Below are 27,995 nucleotides of genomic sequence, written 5' to 3' on the forward strand. Positions count from 1 at the left end.
GGAAGGAGGGCGCGCGCCGGACCCTGGCCGTGCAGCCATGAACCTGGAGCGGCTGCGGAAGCGCGTCCGGCAGTACCTGGACCAGGTGGGCGGCCCGGGGCTCGTGAGGCAGCCCCTTGTACGCAGAGGAGGCTGCTATCGGCGTCTTGGTGGCGCGCAGCCCTGAGGGCCTGGGCTTTGGTTCAGAGTAAAGCTCCGGAAGGGAGGGCTCCGGCCCTCAGCCCTTTGCAGGCTGGAGGCAGAGGAATACTGAGCAGGAAGCCGCCTATGCGTCCGGCGAGTCTTGCACATGTTCAAGCCCCGCTCCGCAGCCTGCCCACCCGGGGCGCGTCGGTGCTCAGTACAAACTTCGTGCCAAGTGGAAGCTGAAGGATACTTTTAAGAGGAAAGTTTCGAGGTGGACTTTGAATTTAGCTAGCTCATAGAAAATATTTGAAAAGTTCAGTTGTAATTCTTACTTGGCCGAATTTAAGTGAATAGAGAGAAAAACGAATCTGTAGTCTCAGAATCAGTACTTTAAAAAGAAAAAGTTCAGTATAAACGGCACGTTCATTCCCTGCACTGCCCTCGAATGGACAGCAAACAGTGTTTAAGGGACAGAAGTGTTTCCAGAATCAGCAGCATCAGCTTAATACATGTTGTCATTTAGTTGTGTAAATCATGTTCTCCGAAAAAGTTGGAAACCAAGTAGGTGAGGGAAAAGCGTATTGTGTGAACTGTTCCGAACTGGATGTGAGATGTTGCTGTCAAATGTTCGAAGCATGCTGAAGGGCTGCATTTTGGTTAACTGTAAGTCAGCTGAGGTGAATAAATGTTTCCTGAGCACCTTTTCTCTTGCTCTGGGGATATAATGAGGAGTGAGACCAGCCTGGTTCCACCCTCCTGGCACTTAACGGCCCATAAGCATTTCTCCTCCTAGATTGACTGTCAGCAGAGGTCCTGGTTTGCATCCAGGAGGACTGAAGCAAAGACCGAGAACCATTGCTAATGGCTAGATATTACAAAAGGGTCATTGAAATTATCTGCTTTTTAGATACCTCCTGAGTTTATCCTGTTTTAGGTACGTTTTTGCAGTGTGTTGAGTTTTTTTTTTTTTTAAAGTACCTCCTTGAATTATTGATATCAAAGATTTTATAGTAATATTTTTATTGTATCATTGAACTAAAACTAACCTAGCTTAGATATAAGATAGAGATACAGTATGAGAGACCCCCTACTACATGTAAAAAAATTATTGTATTGACTTGTTGATTTATCTTGTAGCATTTAGATATCTGTGTAAAACTATTGAAATAACAGCAGTTTCCACCTTTTTTTGGATACAGCAACAGTATCAGAGTGCTCTATTTTGGGCAGATAAAGTAGCTTCACTTTCTCATGGTGAGTGACAAATTCAAAATTTTTTTTCCCCCTCATTTCTCTATCATTAAAAGTCTTCTTGCTTTACTTTGCACCTCTGACCATGTATGTGGTTTTTCCCTCCAGAGGAACCCCAGGACATTTACTGGTTGGCTCAGTGTCTTTACCTGACAGCGCAGTATCATAGAGCAGCTCATGCACTTCGGTCACGGAAACTGGACAAAGTAAGTGGTTGTATGAATCTTAAAGCTGTTTAAAGCTTTTCAAAGTGTCATTAGCATCATGTTTAGTTATGTGTTCTTTTTATGTCAAAGTATTTCCAAGGATTCAGTTTTTCTTGAATTATTGATATCAAAGATTTTATAGTAATATTTTTATTACTACATTTATTTACATTTATTAAATGTAAAGAGAAAACTTATTTACGTTTAATAAATGTAAAGAGAACATTTCTCTTTGTCCTGTCAGCACCATTGGTACATGTGGTGTGTATCTACTCTGCGGACCCCTGGCAGTTCCTTTGATGTGTGATGGTGACTCAGACTCAGTCCTGGAATGCTGACCAGTTCCTCGGTTACCCTCTCTCTTACAGATGTTCTCTTACTCAACTGACTCATATTTTCATAGTTTATGAAGGAAACTATATGCTGTGTTTATGTCTTCCCTGCTACAACCTCCTTGAGGGCAGATTCTGATTCCTTTTTGAATCCTTGGTGCCTATTAAGCAGTAGGCTCATGACAAATATGGGTTAAAAAAAACTAAATTTTTTTCTTTGCAAAGGTAAAAGGAGAAATTATGAAAATAGCTTTCTTCACTTTGTGCTTATAGTTTTCTTTTTGAGTAAAGATGCATGTTCTCTTGCTCGCTGTTTTAACAGATTATTTCTTTCCTAGTTGTATGAAGCGTGTCGCTACCTTGCAGCTAGATGCCATGTAAGTATATGCTCTCAGCTTTTTTGGTAAAGTTGTAATGATGTGACTGTTGTGCAACTGTCATGTATGTGAGAAATTGATTCTCCATTCACTAAAAACTGACGTGCATGAAGAAAATTCCACTTTAGACATTGTAAGTTTAAACAATGAAAACCCTTTAAAAATCTTCAGTGTTTATGTGTGTATCTAGTGTCAGAAGTCACACAGTGAACGGTATTTCTGTTTTTTTTTTTTTTTTTTTTGGTATTTCTGTTTTGTATACAGTTTGCTGCTAAAGAACATCAGCAGGCTCTTGATATTCTTGATATGGAGGAGCCGATCAACAAAAGGCTATTTGAGAAATGCTTAAAGGATGAAAGTGGCTTGAAAGACCCCTCCAGTGACTGGGAAATGTCACAGTCCTCAGTGAGTAATACTGTAATAGGCATGCTTCAGTAGCATCAGTAAGCATCACTCATGTAACCTGGCAAACATATCACCTTCTTTTGTTTGATTATAACCATGTTAAAATAGTTTGGTTGCCAATTTATTTAATTTTCCCAGCCCAGAAAGATTCTGAGATATTTCTCAGCCATCAGTTAGAAGTTGTAATTATGTCCTCAGATGCTTAAATCTGAAATAGATGGAATTAACTTGCTCTTCTCACATCTGATGCCTTAAAGTACTCCCCACAGGTGGAAGAATAACATTTCCTGTCCACAGTGTTTTGTACCCACCTCCAGGAAACCTCGATTACCTTAGATTGTTTCTTTCCAGGGAGTGGTTTGGTGTTATGATTTGTTGTTTTGTGTATTTCAGTTTGTATATTTCATATCTACATGAAATTGCAAATTGTTTTGTGATAAATAACATCCACGGTGGGGTTACTAATCTAGGTTGTTAGTCTTTTTTTTTTTTTTTTTTTTTTAACCACTGTCTTGAGATATAATTCATATAGCATGCAGTTCATTCATTTGAAATGAATGGTACATTGGCCTTTAGTATATTCACTGAGGTATACAGCCCTCATCACAATCAGTTTGAGAACTTTTTTTTCTCTTCTTTTTTGGATACCTTGCAGCATGTGGAAGTTCTGAGGCCAGGGATCAGATCCAAGCTGCAGTTGCAACCTATGCCACAACTGCAGCAATGCAGGATCCTTTTACCCCACTGTGCCCAGCCAGGGGTTGAACCTGTGTCCTGGTGCTGCAGAGATGCCATTGATCGTCGGGCCACACTGGGAACTCTGAGAACTTTTTTACTGAAGAAAGAAACCCTGTCCCGTTGAGCTGTTACCACCGATTCCTCCACCTCCCTATCACTTTTACAGCACGTCTGTGAGGGAGCTTTGTCACTTAACTGTTCACCTCAAAAAGGCAGGAATACTGTACGTTCTTAGGGTTTTTCTTTTTAAGAAACACATTCATTTTTTGCGAAGGAATGCGTTTATGAGGGAGTTGAGGATTATCATTATTTTTGGATCTCTTATCCATTAATTGCTAAGAAATACATGATTTATTGATAATGTGTTATTTATTTTATGAGACTTTTTTTTAGCAGTAACTCATAGGATACTGCATAGGTCTAAGATTATCTTATAACGTCCTCTGATATTTTTTAAATTGTGATTTTATGATGACTGTCCTTCATCCCATTACCAATTTTAGCTGCCGACTGTCTTTAAGCTCAGTTATTTGTCTTACGAGGTTCAGAATCTAGAACATAAATCAGATTTCCACGTCTCCCTGTTAGTGATAGCGGTGAGGTGGCTACTGTGTCAGCAGTTTACTGGCTATAGGTGGTACTGCCTTTAATTCTAACAGAGCTATAAGATGAGCAGAGGCAACAGGCAGAGAGCTCAGATCACTTGTCCAGGGACATTCTTTTTAGGGCTGCACCTGCGGCATATGGAAGTTCCCAGGCTAGGGGTCGAATCAGAGATGCAGCTGCTAGCCTATGCCATAGCAACAGCAACGCAAGATCCGAGTTGCATCTGCAACCTACATCATAGCTCACCGCAACACTGGATCGCCAACCCACTGAGCGAGGCCAGGGATCAAACCCACATCCTCATGGATCCTAGTCAGATTTGTTAACGCTGGCCACAATGGGAACTCCCAGGGTCATTCTTAAGTATCACAGCTGGGATTTTGATTCAGGTCCGTCCAGTTCCTGAAGGCCATGCTCATGACCACTGTGTAGCCTTCTGTCAGTTTTCTGATAGGTCGAGATCTACCTATCACACTGTTTTCACATTTGACTTCATGTGCAAATGCGGTGTTTGTTGTCCCTAATTCATCACTCTGTTTGAGACAGAACGGGTAACAGGCACAGTTGCAGTGACATGTGGCGTCTTAAAGGTTTATTGACAGTGAGGAGAGCACAGGGGAGGTAGATTAGAGAAGTTGTTTTCTGCTTTCATGTTTCTGTGACTTATGTCTGACATTGGGATGGAAGAAGACCTTTTAGGTGTTAAAAAAAAGTCTCAGCCTTTGGCTAATATATAATATTTGATGAAAAATTAAGTTTAACAGTGACTCAGTATATGACTCATCATTTTTCCAACAGATAAAGAGTTCTATTTGTCTTTTACGAGGGAAAATCTACGATGCTCTAGATAACCGAACTCTTGCTACCTACAGCTATAAGGAAGCTTTGAAGCTTGATGTCTACTGCTTTGAAGCATTTGATTTGTTAACATCACACCACATGTTGACAGCCCAAGAAGGTTTGGAAACCCAGGTGTCTTTATGTTTAGCACAATTAATATCATTTGGTTTTTTTTTTTTCCCTTTGAAATCTGTAAGAGCAAGTTATGCACAGGTTTAAATAAACTATTAACTTCATTCGTGTCTTCACACATGAAACACGTTGCAGAATACACAGTTGTGCAGTGCCTCCTGCAGTCAGAATTTTGGGGGATTATGATGTGATGAGAGATTAGAGGTTGTGTAAGAATTTAGTATCTGACTCACTGATTCCCAGCCTGGCTGCACTTTAAATCCAAAGGAGTCATACAAACATCAGTGTGGAGGTCCCAGTCCAGACCAGTTGAATCAGAATCTGGTGGTGGCCCTGGTATCAGATGATCCTAAGGTACAGCAAGGGCTGAGAACCATTGACCTAGCATGTTGCCGTGTCGTGAGGTGGATGAATGAGAGAAACGAAAATGGAGATACTGTGTTAATGGGATTCATACTTGTTTTAGCCTAATGAGCGCTTCTCAACCAGGGTGATTTTGCCCCCAGAGGACGTTTTGGCTGTATCTGGGAAGAGTTTTGATTGTCACAACCAGGGCCGGGGTGGGGGGGGCGGTGCTTGCCGGGGGCATCTAGTAGGGCCAGCAATCCTGCAAACACCTTGCAGTACATAGGACAGCCAGCATGGCAGAGAGTTGTCCACCCAGGATTTGTAGTGCTGAGGCTGGGAAACTGGGCTGGTGGTTCCTAAGTCTGTGATGAATAGAATTGCCTAGGAGGTTTATACAGCCCTCAAGGTGGTTCTCATTACCTGGGTCTGGAGCCACTGTCTTTTCCCTTACATTTGATCTTGTTATTTTCTCTTTTGAGTTCAATTTATTTAGACTAAGAACCATAGAAGAATGCTTCTCATTTTTGATTTTTTTTCCTCCTCAATAAATATTGAGGACATTCTTTTTTTTCTGCACTTTTTTAGAAAAAGAACTTCTTGAATCACTACCTCTTAGCAAACTCTGTACTGAAGAGCAAGAATTGCTGCGTTTTCTATTCGAGAACAAATTAAAAAAGGTAAGTAAAAACACCAAGTTAGTATTTGCTTTATGCAAATAATCTTATTTCTTTCATTAAATTTGGCCGCTATTCTTTTACTAGTTAAGAATTTTAAAATTAATTTTTATTTTACACATATATAAGAATAGGTTCAAATTATTTAAAACATATGATGATTCCTAAAAAAAAGCTTCCCAAAATACCTGTCTTCCTCCCAGGCATTCCTCATACTTATAAAAGATTGCGCTATTGGTTAATGGCATAATACCTGAAAATGAGGTGTTTTTTTCTTGTGCTCTTTCTCAGCTTCTACTTTGTAAAATACTTCTACCATGGAATTCTGTGATAAAATTGAGACAAGAGTTAGGCTTGTTGATTTGCAACTCACATGAGTCTGCCTTGACCTGCCTGCTGTTGCTCACTGAGCTGTTTGCATTTCTCTGTTTCAGTATAATAAGCCCAGTGAAAGTGTTATTCCTGAGTCTGTAGATGGTTTGCAGGAGAATCTGGATGTGGTCGTGTCTTTAGCCGAAAGACATTATTATAACTGTGATTTTAAAATGTGCTACAAGCTTACTTCTGTGTAAGTACTTCCACTTAACTTGTGAGAGGAACACAGAGTTCACACCATCTTACATAAGAAGTGTGTAGGACGTGTTTTCTAAATCTCAAACTGGTGGATGATAATTTAAGCTGCCTTTTCCATTTGCAGAGTACCCTGGGGGTGCTGTCTCAGAAGAGCAGCTTATAGACACAGGCTTGTGTACATGTGTTGCTTTGTGCCGTTAACTTGGGAGCATGCAGTTGATAATTTGCAAGTTTGACAGTACCATCCTGGCACATAGGTTTATAAAGTCCATTCTTCATTAAAGTAGAGATAAAATCCTATAGGTACTGCGTGTCAGGGTCATTGACTAGCCAAGCCTCCTCCCCCGACACCAGTTTTTTAGTGTACGTAGTTTACACTTGTCCTTTAGGTAAATTACATATACTATTTTTAACAAATCTTTGGGGTTGCTTAAAATCCTTGAATTCGAAAGTTTTAATTGACAGGATCTATTTAATATCTCATTATTTTTGATCCTTCTAAATAATTAAGACCACTTATTTTATGTGGTACAGTTCTGTTGATTTAAAGTAAATGTACATGGTCATATTTATTTTTATTCCTTCTGAATAAATCAGGATTTTCCCTTTTGTTATAATCTAAACATTGCCTTAAGTGAATTAAGCTTCGAAGATAATGAAGATGAGAAATTCAAAAAGTATTATAACCGGCAGTATTGTACATAATGTAGTGATGACCTAAGTATAGCTGATTATAACGAGTGCTGTTATGTGCTGACTCTAGGGTGGTAATGTGATCCTTTAACTTTCAGAGTAATGGAAAAAGATCCTTTCCATGCAAATTGTTTACCTGTGCATATAGGGACACTTGTGGAGCTGAATAAAGCAAATGGTAAGAGGTTTTGTTAATTGAAATAATAACTTTTAAGACAAAAACCACTCTGTTAACTCTTGAGATTTTCGTATCATACAACCTCCTGGATGATTGAGATTGCAGGTAATACCTGGGGAAGAAATGCTTATCAAAGTAAACAACAGTCTCTTCTCTTATCCTAGCAGAACATGCTATTTCTTTCCTCTACTTCCTGCTTCCTTTTGTCATATGTAATTTGTGCTCTAAGGCATGTCAGCTTTAGAGTGTTGGGTGCCAGTTTTGTCTTTTTTCTTTTTCTTGGAAAATCTGTAAGAAAGCTGATATGGCAAGAGTCGGTAACTGTTTAGGAATTAGAAGGGGGTGGATTTTTTGCTGTTTTTTTCTGTACTTAAACGTTTTAGAAACATTTAGAGTTTTTGGGCTGTGTTCACTCTTAAATCTTTTAAACCGAATAGTGAGTTTGGAAAAATAGCTACACACTCCAGCTCTGAGCCCTGCTACTCAAAGTGGTCTGTGGACCAGCAGCAACTCATCCCTGTAAGCTTGCTGGGGATGCAGGCTCTCCAGCCACCCTGGTCTGTGGGCCGCGGGAAACGTCATTGTAACATGCCCAGACTTTGTGTTACCCTTGAGGAAATCATCTTGCTGATTTGATAAGCTGGAGAGTTTGGTAGCCAAATTGGTCGTGGGTGGTTAAGATGGGCCACCATAGGCCCGTGGAGTAAGAGACATGGGGTTTAAGACAGGTGAGGCTCTTTGAAATCACCTCTTAAGCATGTGAAGTGCTTTGTCACTTGCTATTTATCCAGTCTTCTAGTGACTCAGCAAGCACTCAGCACCCGCTTAGCACCTGGGATGAGGAGTTGGGGTGGGGGATAAATGAAACAGCCATAGTATCTGCCCTGTGGAGTTTGTATATTGCATTAAGTAACTGGATTTTTTATCTAGGAATAAACAAAAGTATGAAATCATTGCTGTGTGAACAAAATTTATATGATCGTGAAGAATTAAAATTCATTTAATATGAATAATTTTATTCTTTTTTTCTCTTTCTCTAATGTAGAACTTTTCTATCTTTCTCATAAATTGGTGGATTTATATCCTAGTAATCCTGTAAGTAAACATAAACCTATTTTTTCTTAAAGCATTTTTTTCTTACCTGAACTTTAAGAAAATAACTAATGTTCAGACAGGCTAAATTTAAGTTCAAGATGGTGATATTTTATTTTAAGGTGTTGGAATAGAATCTCCTAGTGTTTATGATAATTAGAAGCAACATTAATTTTTCAGTTTATGAAAGTATTTTTTAGTAATAACTTAAAACAAAAATATTTTTTCTGATACAGAACTTACGTATGCTTATTGTTTTAAAATACTTAACAAACAGGAAAAATTAAGTATTGAATGTGAAAGCCACACTCCCACCTCTCAGAAGCACTGCTGGTAACTCCTTAGCTTTCTCACATGGCATTTGGCAGATAACTTACCAGACTGTGCACTGATTGCCCTTTGTGTCTGTGTGATGGAACATGTGGTCTGTTATAGATTCCTGATTTCAGGTTACACATCTTTGGTCATGGTATGTTTGAAACCCTTTAGGTGTCTTGGTTTGCAGTGGGATGCTATTATCTCATGGTCGGTCATAAAAACGAACATGCCAGAAGATACCTCAGGTATGAACTTAGTCTCTTCCTTCCTCTGTAGTGAAGAAGGGATTTCTTGGTGGTCTGCTTTAATGCAGTAGTTAGTACTTTAAAAGCAACATGAAGGAGTAAATGTTTTTCCCTGATTCTGTTCAGTTGCGTTCAGTACATACTGTGCTCTTTATAAGATGTCACGAGAGGAGATAAAGGTAGTCATTGGTGTAGACCTTGTTCTCAAGGAGCTTATGGTGTATTTAAACTTTTATTCACAAATGAGAATAAATATGAGACAATAGGGAATAACACAAAGTATTCTGAACGTTCGTTTTCATTTATAGAGACACTACTAACCTCTTACTCTTAGGACTTTTTTTTTTTTTTTTTAAAAAGGGCTGCATCTGCAGCATATGGAGGTTCCCAGGCTAGGGGTCTAATCGGAGCTACAGCTGCCGGCCTATACCACAGCCACAGCCACGCTGGATCCAAGCCATGTCTGTGACTTACACCATAGCTCACAGCAATGCCTCATCCTTAACCCACTGAGTGAGGCCAGGGATTGAACCCGAAACCTCATGGTTCCTAGTCAGATTCGTTTCCACTGCACCACGATAGGAACTCCTCCAGGACTTCTTTTATTAATTGTGAAATTACTTGAAACTTATGTGAGGTTAGGGTCACTAAATATGACTATAAAACAGAATTCTTGGCACAGTGAACTGCTTTATATAAGGATCTGCTGTGGTTTTAGCTTAAGGAACTCCATGCAGCCCAATCAAGCTACTTAACCAGTGTAATTCAATGACTTAAGTATAGAAAAAGGTGTAGGATGTGAAGAATTAATTAGGTTTAATGTATAATAATACCTGTGATTTCCTGCATGTGAACGAAATAGAAAATGGATCTTTGGACAAGTTCATAAACTTTGGACACAGACTTGAATTTCTTTTTTCTTTCTTTTTTGCGTACCTTTGGCATATGGAAGTTCCTGGGCCGGGAGTTGAATTGGAGTTTCAGCTGCTGGCCTACACCACAGCCACAGCAACACCAGATCCGAGCTACATCTGTGACCTACGCTACACATTGTGGCAATGCCGGATCCTTAACCCACTGAGCAAGGCTAGAAATTGAACCCGCCATCTCACGGATACCATGTTGGTTTCTTCACCTGCTGAGCCACAACAGGAACTCACAGACTTGAATTCTAATGCGCTCTTCCACTTACTAGCCATAATTCCTTGAGAGAGTTCATTTCTCTGACCCTCCCTCTCTTCTGTAAAACTGGGAATTATGTCGTGATTATACCCCGGGATTGTTAGGACAGTTGATGAGGTGGAAAGAAAGGATCCTGCACCAGGAGGAATAGGGAGAACTCTGGCTGACTGAGTGTTAAACATTTTAAGAAACGTGCTTTCGATTTTTCCAGGAGTAGGATGATTCATGTTGTAATGGTTCTTTTGAACTATGCTTCTTTGATTTAGTGTGCTTATTCACTGATGCAACAGGGAACATTTGGGAAAAGACAACTTAGAAAATAAAATGCTAGGAAGCTGCAATCTCACCATTTATGTTTTCTGTGTTTTGTGATATCTTCTCTTTATTTTTTACTGTGGGTCACGTAATTGAAAACTCTTTTAAGACTAGTCCTGTCCATGGAACCAGGGTGACTCTCTTAATCATCTGTAGGAGGTCATTTAATCTTTCCAGTCACAGTATACCTATCCTTAAAATATAAATAGCAGCATATCTCGAAGGTTGTTAGGGTGAGATGATGCATACTTGGCACAAAACAAGCCTTCATTAATTGGTTGCTGCTGCCACCCTGTATTTACTAGGTTTTGAAATGAAGCTCCTAAATTAAGTAATATTTGTAAATCTGTCCAGAAAGCTCATGGTTTCCACTACAGTACCTAAGAAGTTGTGGACCTCTCCTAAAATTATTTAACATTTTGCTTATACTGTTAAATATTGTTTTATTTCAAATGACTTAACATTTTACATTAGTGTTTAATATATTAACTCACTTTTCATTAATGTCCTCGAAACCATCAACTTACATAAAATTAACTTAATGTAAGAATGAGTATTACATACTTGAATGAAATCTCTTGTTTTAGCAAAGCCACGACGCTTGAGAAGACCTATGGGCCGGCTTGGATAGCATACGGGCATTCGTTTGCAGTTGAGAGTGAACACGACCAAGCAATGGCTGCTTACTTCACAGCAGCACAGCTGATGAAAGGGTGCGCAGAGCAGGTTGATTCAACAAAATGAAGTTTTTATTACTATTTCTGCCCTTTGATTGCTCAACTAAACACAAATATAGCACTTGCCTCTTGTCAGTAGCTTGTGATTGTAAAATAACTGTGGAGATGGGGGAAAGAAGCTGGAGTGGTGTTAGCCTAGCACTTTTCTGTAGTTAGAGAGGGAACTAGCAGATCAGGTGAAGGGACGGGGGTAAGATGGAAGCTGTTTTTCACATGTTCATACCAGAATGAAAGCGTTCATGAGCAAAGTCATTACTTATCTCCAAAAGGTATTTACGTGGCTTCATTCACAATTCGGATTCAGGACTGAGTTTGTGGTCTTGTAGATTTCGTCAGTGTTGAGTGCTATCAGCTGTGTGTGCCCATGAGCATGTACTCTGGGGAGTATGTATTGCTGTCATTTCTATAGACTCTTGGACTTGTTGGTTCCACCCCACGTCATCTTCATGCGGGCCGTTTCTGCTGACCGCTGCCCCATCTCTGTGCAGAGGTCTGGTCTGGAGTCAGACTGCCTACTCATCTTGGCAGATTATTTGCTCTCTTGAAAAATAAATAAGAGTAATAGATGTAGGCTTTCTGTGAGGAATATACTGTATAATACCGAGTTAAGACTGATCAGCACCTGACACATCGAAAGCGCTCAGTAAGCTAGCTGCCTTCGCTTATTTGCTTGTTGTGTTCAGGAGTAGGACTACACATATCTCTGCATTGGATTTCATCTCATTAGGTTGGATTTACCTTTACAGACTATCAGACTCATTGGGTGCCCAGTTCTGTCTCTATATTATTTATGGTCCCAGCTTTTTTAGTTATGTTATATTTGATATATATGAATTTGATACCTAGCTAGTGGTCCATGGGAGCTGTTTTTCACATGCTCTTACCAAAATGAAGGTATTAATGAGCAAAGTCATTATTTAAATCCAAGAGGTATTTATGTGGCTTCACTCACAATTCAGATTCAGGACCGAGTTTGAGGTCTTGGCTCCGTAAGTGTATCAGTCTGTTCAGGCTGCCGTAGCCAAATACCATAAACTGGGTGGTTTAAACAACAGAAATTTATTTTCTCACAGGTATGAGGCTGTCTCACCTATGTGGTTCCTGCTGAGGGCTCTTTTCCTGGCTTGCAGGTGGTTCCCCTCTCACTGTGTCCTCAAATGGCAGAGAACTAGATTTTTTTTTTTTTTTTTTTTTTTTGTCTTTTTGTCTTTTTGTCTTTTGTTGTTGTTGCTATTTCTTGGGCCGCTCCTGCAGCATATGGAGGTTCCCAGGCTAGGGGTTGAATCGGAGCTGTAGCCACCGGCCTACGCCAGAGCCACAGCAACGCGGGATCCGAGCCGCGTCTGCAGTCTACACCACAGCTCACGGCAACGCCGGATCGTGAACCCACTGAGCAAGGGCAGGGACCGAACCCGCAACCTCATGGTTCCTAGTCGGATTCGTTAACCACTGCGCCACGACGGGAACGCCAGAGAACTAGATTTTGTGTCTCTTCCTCTTATAAGGGCACCAGCTCTGTTGTATTAGGGCCCCACCCTTATGCCCTCATTTATCTTTTGTTATCTCCTCACGGGCCCACTCTCCAAATGCAGTCATTGGGGGTTAGGTATTAACATAAGATTGGTGTGGGGGAGGGCCACACATTCCTTCCTTCGGTCCATAAGACCATTATATTAACATTTTACTGGAATGATCCTCCAGGTTCAGGTTGTTCAGCCAGTTATTGATCTACCTAAATGGTCCTCACACTCTGTCTATCCCGGTCACCAAGATGTATGAGACCCTTTCCAGTGCTTTGCTAAAGCGCATAGCCCTAATTTATCAATCTTGTAAACACATAACTTAATGAAAGTTGTTTCTTATGAGCAGATGCTAGCTAGGGTCTGCTCATTTTATTTTGCTATTCTGGGTGCTCACAAACCCAGAACAGTTATTAGTTGTTATTAGTTACTAGCTAAGAGTCAAAACCAATGCTAATTAATGACTTGTACTTCTCACTGGCTGCGAATCAAGGGTTCCCACAACCCCCTCCTAAGGTTTGATAATTTTCCAGAACAACTCATAGAGTTCAGGAAAACATTTTGCTTATTATAAATGATACAACTCAGGAATAGCCAATTGGGAAAGATACATAGGGCAGGGTATGGGGTGGGGGTGCACGGAGTTTCCATTCCTTCTTTGGGCACCACTCTCCCAGCACCTCCATGTGTTCACCAAGCCGGAAGCTCTAGAGCTCAGTCTCCAGCTTCCCTCCTAGGAGAGCTGTGAGTGAGCTGAAAGTGGTCTTCCTGGTGACCAGCCCCACTTTAAGTCCCTGCATGAACATAAACTCAGGTGTTCTCGGAAAGGGCTTATTATGAATAACAAAAGACACTCCCTTCACTCATGAAATTCCAAGGCTTTTAGGAACTCTGTGTGGGCAGCTGGGGACAAAACCCAGACATCTCTTACTTTACACCACCATCTCACTTTGAACAGATCAAGCAGAAGAGTTGCAAGCAGACATACACTGTCTTATACCTCCCTATGTGGTCACTTTGACTAAACTCTTTGTTTTCATATGGATTTGAGTTACCATCTAGTGCTCTTTCATTTCAGCCTGCGGGGCTCCCATTAATATTTCTTGTTGGGCAGGTCTGCTAGTGAATTCTCAATTATCCCTTGTTTTAATTATCCTAGTGTTTTTCAGAGAAGCTGTGAGAATAAGGGGCAACAGGTATATATTTATTTACATTGACTTTTTTTCTTTTTTTAAGCATTTCAGGTTCTCTTCATTTGTTCTTGTGGATTTGAAATGCTAGTCAGTGTCATTTCCTTCCCCCAGTACAGCTTAACTCTCAGCATTTCCTTTGTGCTGTTAGTGGTAAACATTACATTTCTGTGTTTGATAGGCCTAATCAGATTGCTTCCCACAATTGCTTTTTAAGGCAGTTAAGAAAAGAAACATTTATACTATCTTTTGTTGTCACATAATCACTTTACCGGTACTCTGTGTGGAGTTAGGTTACTGTCTGGGGTCACTTCCTTTCAGCCTCAGAGCTTCCCGTAATATTTCTCGTAAGGTGAGTTTGCAACAAAATTTTTCAGTTTCTGTTTCCCTGAGAATGTCTTAATTCTACCTACATTTTCAAGGGTTAGGTTTGCTGGATATAAAATTCTTGGTTGTCATTCTTTTTCTGTCAGTACTTTGACCATTACCTGTCTGTCTTCCTGGCCACCAAGTATTTGATTAGAAGTCAGTGTTTTTTTTGTTTTTTGTTTTTTTTGTTTGTGCTTTTTATGACCATACCCACAGCATGTGGAGGTTCCCAGGCTAGGGGTCAAATCAGCCATTGGCCTATGCCACAGCCAAAGCAACACAGGATCTGAGCCGAGTCTGCTACCTACACCACAGCTCATAGCAGTGCTAGATCCCTTAACTGAGTGAGGCCAGGGATCGAACCCACATCCTCATGGTTCCTAGTCAGATCGGTTTCTGCTGCACCACACTGTTATCTCCTAGAAGTCAGTTGTTTATCTTAATGTTTTATTTTGTTACTGTTCTAAAGATTATTTATTTGGTCTTTTTGAGGGGTTTGACTGTGATTTATCTAGGTGGGGATTACTTGGGAGTTTTTTTTTTTTTTTGAGCTTTGGGGTATATTTGGTCCAAATATTCTTTCATCTGAAATATTCTTTCTGCACCTTACTTTCTCCCTCCACCTATGGGGCTCTTGATGCACTTGGTGGTGTCCCTTAAGTCTGTGGGACTGTTCATCTCTCTTCCTTCTTGTATCTTTCTCTTCCTCAGACTGAGTGATCTTGTTTGACCTTATTCACATTCGCTCATTTCTTCTGCTTGTTCAAACTGCTCATGAATCCTTCTAGTGAGTTTTTATTTAGTTATTTTACCAGATTTTCTATTTTGTTTTTTGTTATAATTTTAATCTGTTGTTCTGTTTGGTGAGACCTTGTTCTCATGCTTTAGTTTTATAGACATCATTTCGTTTAGTTCTTTGGATATTTTAAGATAGCTTATTTCAGGTGTTTTTCTAGTAAACCTAGTATATGGTCTTCGTCCAGGGTTTTCTGTTGCCTGCTTTTATCCCTCTATGTACATGTATTGCCATACTTTCCTGATTTGTTGCCTGTCTCTGTCTTTTGTTGAAACTGGGCATTTAGAGCAGTATAATGTAGCATTTCTGGAAATCAGACTTATGCTACCCTACCCCAGGGTTTGTTCTTACAGTTTGTTGTGGCTGTTTGGCAGCTTTGCTGGGCTTTTGAAAATTCTGTCAAGTCTGTGTCCCTTGTCTTGTGAGGCACTGAAGTCTCTGCTCCATTAGCTCAGCAGTTTTTTCTATGTCTTAAGCCGAGTGTTCCCCCCTTTTCTGAAGGACCTGTGCATGTGTAGAGACATGCCTTCCCTGTCCCCTGGTTAATAATTCTGCCTTGCTGCTTGCCCTGAGCCTCAGGGTCATCCAGAGATGAGAGATTAGGGCCTCCTCTAGTTCTTTCTATGCATGCTTATAGCCCTTTTTGTGACATTCTGGAGCCCTAGGAAAATGTTGGGGTTCTTGAAAGCCCCCTATTGACTCTTATTCCCCAGATTTCCTTTTAAGTTTTTGGTCAGCCTCTTGTTTGCTTCGGTGTGAATGTAGCTGTCCTAGGTTAATGTTAAACAGTTACCACCGATTGTTTTCAACAGATGCTCTGGGGTAGACATTTCTCTGCTTGAACTTTGAGTCAGGTCAAAGACAGTCTGTAAATGGGGCTCTTCTGGGGAGCTGCCAGCTGGGTCAAATAGTGACAGTTCTCTGTGGGGGTATTTTAGGAGGTCCAGACTCATTTTGTCCCCTCCAGGGCTGTCAGGCTGCTGGTTTTTTAGGCTGATGCGGAGCTAGGAAAGGGAGAGAGGAAACAGACAAGTTAAGTATCACAGTTTGCCGATCCTACTGAGAACAGCTGTTTTTCTAGAATAAACATTCCTCACATTCCTCAGACTTTCATAAGTCTTTAGTTAGCTTGCAGAGTTCTGGGAAAGTTTGTTTTGACATTTGGCAGTGTTCTTGCTGCTCTCATGGAGGAACAGATTTTGGGAGCTCCTAACTATGTATTTCAGAAGTCCTCCCTCCAGATACAGACATGTGAAGGCTCTTCATGACGCTTGTGTACATGATACAGTCATAACTTTAGTTATGGTTCTAGACCAAAACATGTGCATCAAGCGGTCAGTAGTCACTGATGTGTCAGATCCGTCTTCAAGGAAAGGTTATCTTATTGTGATCACTGGTATGACAGGGTGAGAGATGAAAATTCAGTTAAAATCAGTTACTCTGCCTAGAACTGTTTCAGAGGGTATGGCAGTAGACTATATAGGAAATAATTCAGAGCTGTTCCGCATAGAACTGATAATAACCAACTGAATGGAAGTCCACCTTGGGGTGGAAGGCCAGGGAGGTATTTAGGTGAGGACTGAAGCAGCTTCATTTAGGAAGTGGAGCTGGAGCACAGTTGTGCGGATGTGCTGCTGAGTCAGTCAAGGTGCAAGAGGAGGACATCTCAGCTGGGAGCATGGGCATTAGCACAGTGGGACCTGCCCTTCTGCTTCAGAGGGGATTTGTTTTTGTCCTTTTACTCTAGAGTAATAAAAAGTAAGGGCAAATAGGTTGTGCTAGATTCTGGAAGGGGCACCTGATTAGTCTGAAGGCCTGTTAGACATCCATTAAGTATTAGTGAATGAAGTGTTGGAAAAAAGTAATCACTCTGGTTTTGGTTATGTTAAAATTATTGTGCAGATGGGATTTGAAATCTGCTAAGTTGCACGATTTTGGTGTTGAATATCTGAATTTTCCAATATTTTTAGGTGTCATTTGCCAATGCTCTATATTGGATTAGAATATGGATTGACCAATAACTCAAAATTAGCTGAACGATTCTTTGGCCAAGCTCTAAGCATTGCACCAGAAGATCCTTTTGTTATGCATGAGGTTGGTGTGGTTGCCTTCCAGAATGGAGAGTAAGTACCGAAGGGTCAAAAGCCCTTGTTTCCTTTTTGTAAATCGAGCAAAACCTCAGTCACTGGAGTTTTAACTGATCAGGGTGACTCCTTATAGATGTTTTATTTTAGGAGAAGGAGATGGACAGTGTAAAAAGAGAATAGCAAGTGTTACGATGGAATTCTTTAAAAATACTAATCCTGCGTTTTGGTACCTTTACTGTGGGCTGTCACAGGCTCTTAGTTCTAGGACTGGACAGTTGTTGCCACCTCAGGTCAGTCACTGGACTCAGTGGGTGCCTGGAGGCACTGCAGAATCCCTGGTCTTCTCTGTTGACTAGGAGTTGGAGTCATGCTTTTGAGAAAGATTTCCTACAATTTTGAAACAAAAATGTTTCCTTTCCAGTTACTAGTTAATCCACAAATTAAACCAGTTAAAATGGCCCAATCTCTGAGTTTCCCGCCCAGTGGTTGAGGCTTACTGTAGTTTTGGATGTTGCTGGAATAAGCAATTGAGTGTTGTACTCAAAGAACTGTCCCTAGTCCTTTGTGCTAAACTGTACATAAACTTAAAAACAGTAAATTAGTACTACTTTAGCGTGTTTTTGATGTTTGTATGCATTCTAAAATTTAGATTTCTAGTATTTATAAAAAGATTTCGGAGCCTTTGAAAACGTATAGCAGTAATTTATTGTATAGTCAATTTATGTGTCACCCAGAGTCAATACTGGTGGTGTTTTCGCATGTGCAAATGTGCAGGTGTTTCCAGCTGAGGTCAAACAAGATGCTCTGCCTTCTTGTTTCCACTCTCATACTGGGAATAAGTATTCTCTTTGCAATCTATCTTGTCCCCCCCTCCCCATTTTTGTGTTTTTTGTTGGTTATTTCACAGTTTAAAAAGGTCCCCAAGTGGTGTGCCACAGTGCTGTCTAGTGTCCTAATCACAGGAAGGCTGTGATTGCTTTGGACAGAATACATACATTAGCCAAGCTTTGTTTCAGGCATGTGTTACAGTGGTTTTGGCCATGAGTTCAATGTTAATGAATTGAAAATATGCCTTAAGTAAGGTGTTGCCAAACAGAAGCATGCGTGAAACGGGTAATTGAACAGCTCAACCTGTGAGCCGAGGTTCATAGTTTTTCCATTGGGAGCAGTGGTTCAGTATTGGCCAAAGCAGTGTTCACAGTGCCTTTATAGAACCTAATTACTGATAATAATGAGAATATATTATATCTCCTAAAATCTTGAACTCTTGTGATGTTAATGCCATAAAATAATCATTCATCTCACTTCAATTTGAATTTAAATGAACTATTTACAGGAGTTTACCTCATTTCATTTTAATATTACTAGAAAGAGATATTCAAATTTTTCTTTCAATGTTTATCTATGCTAATTTTGAATAACTTGTAACCTTTCCTCCCTCTATTTTAGATGGAAAACAGCAGAAAAATGGTTTCTCGATGCTTTGGAAAAAATTAAAGCAATTGGGAATGAGGTATTCTATGTAATATCTACAAACACATACACATACGCACACACCCATAAGTCTGTTTAGTATTCAACGAGAAAAATGATACCAGAGAGTCTATCTTGTCTAGAATATAACACCCTAATATCTATCATAGCAAGTGTCTTACTGTTTGACTTGTCGTGGTGTGACCATAGCACAAAATGAGTTTATTTCTAACGAGAGGGCAGATGTTGGCAGTTTGTTTCTTAAGAAGTTCTAGTTCTCATATGTGGGAGTAATCAGAATATATTTGGTGATTATTTGATACAGGGAACATGTGATGACTAGTGGCAAGTGGTAGGCACTGTCGCCTCTGACGTCCTTGTGCAGAACTTAAGGCAGCCTCATCTTTGATTACTGGGTAAATATACCAGCAGATCCCACTTCAGCAGGAGTAGGGCCAGGTGTCATTACAGTGAGACCTATTCTTGCTCTTCTTACCTGGTACTTAACATATATTTAGATCTTTAACTAGGTTGTGTTGTATGAAGGATGCATGAATTAACTTTCCAGCTAGCATGGATGTGGAAACACTGGTGTGATGTTAAAATGATAACAGCTTTAGATATTGTAAACTTCTGTAGGTAAGAGATTTGCATGTTGCTGTTCTCTGGTTCCTGATTGTTTTTAGTCACACCTGTGTTGTCTTAACTGTGTTCTGCTAATCACTTCTCAGTTTCGTCCTGTCCCTACCTGGGCACACTTCTCCACAGCCCACATCTTCCTTGCCTATGAGTTCCTCTTTACTGAGACAGACACAGCTCCACTGGGCCCTCTGCCAGGTGGCAGTCCTGTGGACAGAGCTTTGTTTATTTTGATCTCTTCCTGTTTGTCATAGGAACCCCCAAACATGGTATTTCTGTGTGCTTGCATGTGTATGTATATAAAGCAGGTCTTCCGCAGCTCAGTCTTGAGTGGTTGGGATAATACGTGTGTTTTTGTTAATTTAGGGTTACCACTTATCACCTTGCCAGTTTCCTAAGACTTGAATTCCTTAGGATCTTGCTACTCAGACTGGACGAGCCGCATCAGCGTTACCTGGGAGCTCATTAGAAGTGCAGAGCCTCAGACCTGCTGAACCAGATCTGCAGTTTTAGCAGATCCCCAGGTGATTCTCATGCACAGAAAAGTTTGAGAGGCACTACCGTAAGCCACACAAAGTTGAAAAGATACGCTTTAATGATAGGAAGGCACTTTATCATATTTAAAGTAATGGTTTAAATACAAAGGCACAATATGATTAAACTTTAAAGTGCCCATTGAAAACTTACCTGAGAGGGGAAGTACTGTGTGACTTAATTACAAACTGCAGTAAATGCCAGAATGGCCACGGAAGAGCAGTTGTATAAAAACCAGAAGGGCTTTGTCTTGTTCACGTGGACCCTGCCTCCCAGGGCCAGGGTCAGGAGAGTTAGAGCGTGTAGCAGGTCTCTTGGTTCACTGAGTTCTGCTGCTACTGCACGTCAGCTGCGTGTCCCTCTGTCCTGAGCTCTGAACTAGGCTTTGGGAGAACAGAGAAGAGGGTTCATACTCACTACCTTCAGGTCAGTGCATATAAGTAGACTGGCAGTAACATTCCAGTGTACAGAAAGCGCTGTGATTGAGGGAATAAAGGGACTCACACAGACTTGAGGGTTGGTCACGAAAGCCTTCTGGGTTCAAGGAAATAGGTCTCTGTCATAAAGGATGGACACTAGCCAGGCAGAAGTAAGGAAGAGGGTATTTCAGGTAAAGAGAATGGTGTGTGCAAAGTTGGAGCTAATTCAGTATGGCTTGGACTTTGAATTCACAGAGAAAGTCAAGCAGTGGGGCGACATGGGTGAGCATGGGTCTTCAGGGGTCTTGTACCTTGTCCTGAGGTGGTGAGGCGGTAAGAGGGTTCAGGGGGCAGCATGCTGGGGCCCAGACAAGACTGGTTAACGATGAGGTGGGGTCCTGACGAGGTGTCGGGCAACGCAGGTGCGTGCACTAATGCATGCACATGCGCATGTGGCATGTTGAGTTTGAAGTGCTTGTGAAATTTAAATTGAGATGTTTTGTAGGCAGATGGAGCGCTCTGGGCTGGAGATACAGAATTTGAACTTCACAAAGTCATGGTTATGAAATAGTGGAGTCCTCAGGAGGTCTCTTCTGCTAGGAAGGATGGAGAAACCTTGAACGCTCTTGCTCAGTGCTGTGCAGTCACCGGGAGAGCTGCCCTTAAATGACGAGTGACATAGCACAGGGCAGGCGGCCAGGTTGAAGAGCAGCATGTGACTTGTGGTTCTGATGTTGCTCTGTTTTAGGTGACAGTTGACAAATGGGAACCTTTGCTGAACAACTTGGGGCATGTCTGCAGAAAGCTTAAGTAAGTAAAAAAAAAAGCATTTTCAGAAATATTCTTTGTGACTAAAAGTTTACTTAATTTTGTGTAGCTTTTTTCTTTTATTTTATGGGATTCTTTAGCTTTCTTGTACTTGGGTACTCAGATATAGCAAGCATCAAAAAAATTGTTTTTACTATCTTCGTTGGTATAAGTTTATTTTAGAGATGTATTGGGAACTATAATAACTTTTATTTTCTTAGATTAAACTTATTTTAGTGTTCACAATTAATTTAGAAGAATTAGGACAGTAAGACCTAATTAAAACCACATCCATATTTTAACTCAGTATTTGCCTCTGGATTCCAGTTTTGTGCTGTGATAAACATATGACAACTGAAAAATACATTCTTTGATTAAATAAGTTTGAAAAACTCGAGGTTACTGAAAATGTATCAGGTTTTTCAGAATTTCTTGGAGTCTTTAGTGTGCGTTTCCCAAACACTCCTGAGCATACAGTCATTTTCTTTCACAAAAGATTTACGGGGCGAGTATTCTGGAGAATTTTGGAAAATGCTGTTCCAAGCAGCCCCTGTGGGCCTCACAGCAAAACTGCTTGCTGCTGTAACTGCCCCTGGTGTGGGAGACTGGTCCTCCATAACAGACGCCTTCTTGCGTGATGGGGCACAGGCCCAAGGGGCTCTGGTTCCAGTTTCCTGCCAGACCTCAGCAGGGATTCAGCCCGTGTCCCTGCAGGGCTGCCTGCCCGCCGTCGCTGGAAGGCAGGGAGGCGCTGAGGTGGACTCAGAGGCCTGTAGCCGCCTAGACTCATTCTGAGATAGGAAGTGTTCCTCTTGTCTCATCGTGGGCTTTTGCTGTACCCACTGATTGCTCTCCCTGCTCCTGTTCTCCCTTCCCCACCCCCTCTTCTCTCACAGAAAGTACGCCGAAGCCTTGGACTACCACCGCCAGGCGCTGGTGCTCATTCCTCAGAACGCGTCCACCTACTCTGCCATAGGCTACATCCATAGTCTGATGGGCAACTTTGAAAATGCCGTGGACTATTTCCACACAGTAAGTCTTGTGTTTGTGCCCAACTTTAAATGGCGAACTTTTACTACTTTTTAAAAGATCTTTTCTAGGCAATGTTTTATTACTTTACGAAGCACAATTTAAAATTTGCATTTTAAAATTCTTCAGGCAACCTTGCATTTTGTTCTTTTCTTTGCAGAGGAAAGTATGGCATGTTGTGCAGTACACACTGAATGAGAACAGACGTGCCCTTGTCATCCGTGTCAGACACACAAGTGTCCAGGGGTCTTTGTCTGTGCAGTTGAGCTGGCTGGACATTGGGGAGCCCTTTGGGAACGCCAGTCTTTCTATTTATGACTTAAAATTAATTCCCTTAGATCATGTTAGTAAGTGAACAAAACAGTCAGCATTTGTCACAAGGAAACCCTAACCCTTAGTCCACACATAGTGTTTCATCAGATCTAAGACGCCGTTAAACAAGTAAGATGACCTCAGTAAAAAAAATACACTGCCATTTAAACTTTACTGCAGTCCTTTCTCATTGCTTAGGGTTTTTGTACTTTTAAAAAAAAGTGTTCTTTTAGACATGTTAGGACATAGACTAAAAGAAATTTTTTTTTCTTATTTAAGACAGATTTTTATCAGGGATCACTCTAGTATTACATCAGAAAGAAAGTGTAAAAGAAATAAATTAAGATATTCAGTTCTGCACAGAATTTGGTTCTTCTAAGTCACTTTTGTGCCAGGTTGTCAGTATTCTTGTTTTCCTGGTGCAAGTGCATACGCTCCACTCAGGGTCCTCCCCATCAGAGGCACTTGCTCTGCCAGAAGGTGTCAACACAAGGTTTTTAGACAACACCCACAACTCAGGCATCCTCTTCAGTGTTGCTCACGTGGTCTGTGATCTACTCTGTGCCATCACATGGCCACAAGCCCTTAACTGCCGATGTAGCCTCCATCATTGCAAGTGCAAGCAGCTGACAGCACTAATAAGAAACCACCAGTTGAAGGACTTTTCAAGTTCAGAAATACTAGATTTTGAAAAAATATGGGCCTGAGATTGATGAAATAGCTGTATTTGGAGAAAGATAAAATTGAGAAAAAGCAATATTTCAAAGATAAATTTGTGAGTGATAGATTTATAACTGATTTTCAAGGCTTAGGTAGAGATTTTCAGGCAAGATGAAGCCCTAAAGTAACACTAAGATAACCAGAACCCTTCCTGAGCAGGCAGGAGTGTGGGTGAAGCAAGTCTGTAGTTTGTGTGATCTTTCAAATGTCTGTGTGGTTTACCTCTCTCTGTAACTTAATTAGTACAGAAGGCTTCAAGGGCTTTTTGTGGAGACAGGTTTTGAAGTTTTTTTGGATGGGGGTTATTTCAGACATAAGTAGGAAGACTGGCGTGATCACCAGTTTCAGCAGTTACCGCCTCATGGCCACTGGCATCAGCTGTATCCCCACTAACAGCCCCCTTCACCCCTACCCTTGATTCCCTGGAGTATTTTGAATTGAGTCCTGCAAGAATGTTTTAAACCAAAGAGAAGGAAATAAATTTTCTTGTAATAGCTATGCCGAATCTTTCCTTGCAGGCCCTTGGTCTTAGGCGAGATGATACATTTTCTGTTACAATGCTCGGTCATTGCATTGAAATGTACATTGGTGATTCTGAAGCTTATATTGGTAAGATTATAATTATTCTTATCGATGTTGTATTCCATTTTTTAGATTGTTGTATCTCTGTTTTGGTTTCTGAAATTCTCATGTGAAGTTACAAGTTTATCTTTCTAATCATTCTAATTACATTCATATCAGGAAACTCTATTTATTTCAATGGAACACATGGGAATTGATGATTCATTAAGTATCCATTCAGTTTAAAGTTGAGCACTTGCTGTATGCATGATACTGTTACAGAATATATGTAAAACACTGTAATAGACTAGAATCAGTCTAATCGCATAATGGAGAAAATCGTAAGAGATTTTTTCTAATTAAACGACTGAAAGGGCTCTGGCCTTAGTATTTTACAGTGCAGAGTAGAGCATAGTAATCTTGACACGTCAGTGGAGTATCAAGTGGGTTTACATTCACATTACAATGCCATGGAATTCTTTAAAGTTGTTTTTTAGTAATTACCAAGTCATCAGATAAGTTTGTATGGAGTGGCTGTACCATTTGGATGTCAAAGCTTAAGAGGAAAAAATGCTAAATTAGGTTTCAATAAAACTAGGAACTTCTATTTGGTCATAAAGAGTCCAAAATACTGTTAAAAGAGCAAAAAGGCACATCATACACTGAGAAGTCACTCACAATACCTAGACTCATCAAATAACCTGTGTCTAGAATGCAAAGTATTCTACAGATAATCCTATAATAAGTAAAAGTTCAATAAAAATGGGCAAAATAGTTGAACAGAAGCTTCACCAATATTTACAAAGCAGATGAAGGTGTTTAGTACCATTAGCTACGAGGAAAGTGAAATAAAGCCATAGGAGGCACCCCTGTAAACCTGCCAGAACGGCTGAGTGTTAAAAGTACTGTAGTCCCTAGTGTTGGTGATGACGTGGAGCCACTGGAACTCATATATTATTGATTACTAGTGGGATCATTAACAGGTAAAACCTCTTTGGAAACTGTTAACAACACTTCCACTAGAGCGAAATAGGCCTGTTATATTAGTTGTCTGTTGCTGCCTGACCTACCCCTCCAGCCAGCAAAGATGTCCTGTTTCCCACAATCCTGCAGGTCACTGGGTGGCTCGTTTGCTGGTCTCATTCACTTGCTGATGGACCAAGATGCCTTGTACATGGGGGACCTCACCGACATAGCTCAGCCTCTCCATGGGCCTTTTTCCCAGGCTTCCTAGTAGCGTGGTGGCCTCAGGGTCCTAAGGGACAAGAACTAAAGCTTCATGACTTCTTGAAAAAGCTGAAAGTTACTCAGATCACTTCCATCACATTCTGTTCATCAAAATGAGTCCTGTGCTTCCGTGCTGAGTCAACACAGGAGGAGGCTGTTCAAGGGCAAGGGCCTTGGGAGGTGTGGTTCACTGGGGGGCTGGGGCAGTGGCCTGTCCTGCTGATCTTATGATGCAGCAGTTCTGCTCCCAGGTTTATGTCCATGAGAAATAAGGGCCTCAGTAAGCCAGAGTCCACACGAGGTTGTTCATAGCAGCTTCCTTCGAAGCAGCACCTTGCTGGGAGTAACCAAAGTTCACCAGTAGGAGATGGAGAGTACCCCACAGTTAAAAGACTACTGAATTGTCTTGTAAAATGCATAAACTTCACACATTTTGACCAGAAAAGAATACGTACTGATTCATCCCATTTATGCAAACTTTAGCAATAAGGAGGGCTAATCAATGGTGGTAGAAAAATCAAGCAGTGATTAAAAGGGAAATGTTCCCTAGAGGGGGCCTGAAGTGGTTTTCCAGGGGCTGGAAATGTGTTTTGGTGTCACGGCGCTGATGCGGGTGCACACACTTCTGAGAATTCATCCAACTCTGCACACTTCATGGTTTGTATGTCATGGCTCGATTTTTAAAACTTAAAAGACAAAAGAAGAACTTAAGCTCTGGCATCCTAAAGACAATGAATTGAAATCTCAGCTCTACTACTCTGTAGCCTTGTGGCTTTGGGGCACGTCTGAGCCTCACTTTCCACATTTGTTCAGGGGGGAGTTGTCCATTAGATATTATTTTATTGAGGTATAATTGACATTTAATATTATATCGGATGCATAGTGTAACGGTTTATTTGTATGTGCTGTGCGGTGATCATTGCGATTGGTCTAGTTAACATCCATCACCACATAAAGTTAGAAAAAATTTTTTTCTTGTAAGGAGAACTTATTAAGGTCTACTCTCAGCAACTTTCATATATAATCACCATGCTGCTGAACTACTTTTTTTTTTGGTCTTTTTGCCATTTCTTGGGCTGCTCCCGCGGAATATGGAGGTTCCCAGGCTAGGGGTCTAATCGGAGCTGTAGCCGCCAGCCTATGCCAGAGCCACAGCAACGCGGGATCCGAGCCGCATCTGCGACCTACACCACAGCTCACGGCAACGCTGGATCGTTAACCCACTGAGCAAGGGCAGGGATCGAACCCGCAACCTCATGGTTCCTAGTCGGATTCGTTAACCACTGCACCACGATGGGAGCTCCTACTTTTGTTTTTAAGAAGAATTGCATGTCATTATCTGTCAAAACATCTATTGCAGAAACCTGTTCATTTGAACTCTATAAAATTGGCATTTTGTTTATATCAGAATGATTGAACCTGATACATCCGTTAAAATCTCTTATCCATTGTTCTCAAGATTTTGACTTGTGGAGAATGTGTTTTCCTTCACTGCGCTTTCTCTATGCCTGAGACTTGTGATTGTTCCAGTGCCAAGAGCTAGGCCCAGTTCTCCTCTCACAGCTAAGGGAGCACGGCCCTCAGGCTCCTTTCAGGGCCAGTTGGCTCCAAAAGTGGGGGAAGCACCTGGGAGCTGAACTGTAGGTGCTTCTGGGGGGCCTCCCCACACTCCCTCTTCATGGTAGAAATCAAAGGGCAGGGAAAACAGTTGGAACATTTTTCATCCTGATCTATGCTTGTGCTCTCGGGAGGACATTTGATCTAAATCAGGAGCAATAGTGTTATCTGCTGATGGAAATGACAGATCAGTGATGGAATTTCTTACTCTGTTTTTTTCTTTCTAGGAGCAGACATTAAAGACAAATTAAAATGTTATGACTTTGATGTGCATACAATGAAGACATTAAAAAACATTATTTCACCTCCATGGGATTTCAGGGAATTTGAGGTAGAAAAACAGACTGTGGAAGAAGCAGGGCTTGCACCACTGGAAACCTCAAGGAAAACCCCAGATTCCAGACCTTCCTTGGAAGAAACCTTTGAAATTGAAATGAATGAAAGTGACATGATGCTGGAGACATCTATGTCAGACCATAGTACATGATTCCACGTGGGTCCCAGTTCCACTTTGTCCTGGAGCTGGTCAGCATTTTTCCTCACATCTTTACATCCTTGTCATAGCTTAAGAATTTCCCATTTTTTGGAGTTTTCTTGTGCAGCAGGTTAGGGATCTGGTGGTGTCTCTGTGGTGCGGGTCCAGTTCCTGCCGTGGAACTTTGGCGTGCTGCACGCGAGGCCGGGAAAAAAGAGAGAGAGAGTTCCCACTTCTCAGCATGCATCCAGACCAAATCTCTACATCTAGGAGTGGAGACCTGTTTTAAGAGACTGCATTGCCCACTTTGCAACAGATTTTTTCTGATCCTACGAAATAATTATACGAAGTGAAATAAAGAAGGTAAACCATCTCTTACATCTTTTTTCTTTTCTAATAGACTTTTATTTTGGACTAATATTGGGTGTATAAAAAGCCTGTGAGGATAGTACAGAGAGCCCCTCTATACCTTCACCCAGTGTCCCCTGTTGTTACATGTTGGTTTCTCTTAACTAAACCCCAGGCCTCTTTTTGGATTTCATCAGATGTTCCGTTAACGTCTTTCTGTGCCTGCCTCCAGGGGCCACACTGCACCTAGCTGTCACACCTCCTCAGGCTCTTCCCAGATGTGATGGTGTCTCAGACTGTCTTTCGTGACCTGGACAGTTTTGAGAGGAGTTGTCCGGAATTTTGTAGAATGTCCCGCAGTTTAAGTATTTCTCATGATTGGACTGTGATTTGAGGGAAAAAACACCATCAGTGTGAAGTACCTTTCTCATCACATCATGTCGGGGGTGGCAGCATGACTTACCGCAGGAGGTGTTGACCTGATTTCTTGGTGACAGTGATGAC

At 41.1% G+C, this 27,995-nt stretch overlaps 1 protein-coding gene across 1 annotated transcript; it reads left to right on the forward strand.

Moving 5' to 3' along the window:
* Positions 1-27,516, forward strand: CDC16 (cell division cycle 16). The gene is given in 18 exon segments (NM_001278771.1): positions 1-85; positions 1,326-1,380; positions 1,486-1,583; positions 2,254-2,292; positions 2,557-2,697; positions 4,840-4,999; positions 5,947-6,038; positions 6,470-6,603; positions 7,400-7,479; positions 8,525-8,574; positions 9,061-9,134; positions 11,219-11,344; positions 17,214-17,366; positions 18,780-18,843; positions 21,144-21,205; positions 22,099-22,234; positions 23,782-23,872; positions 26,896-27,516. Coding segments are annotated over 18 exon segments (1,863 nt in total). The 5' UTR covers positions 1-37; the 3' UTR covers positions 27,156-27,516.

This window comes from Sus scrofa, chromosome 11 (genome assembly GCF_000003025.6).
Source record: "Sus scrofa isolate TJ Tabasco breed Duroc chromosome 11, Sscrofa11.1, whole genome shotgun sequence".
Taxonomy (NCBI): domain Eukaryota; kingdom Metazoa; phylum Chordata; class Mammalia; order Artiodactyla; family Suidae; genus Sus; species Sus scrofa.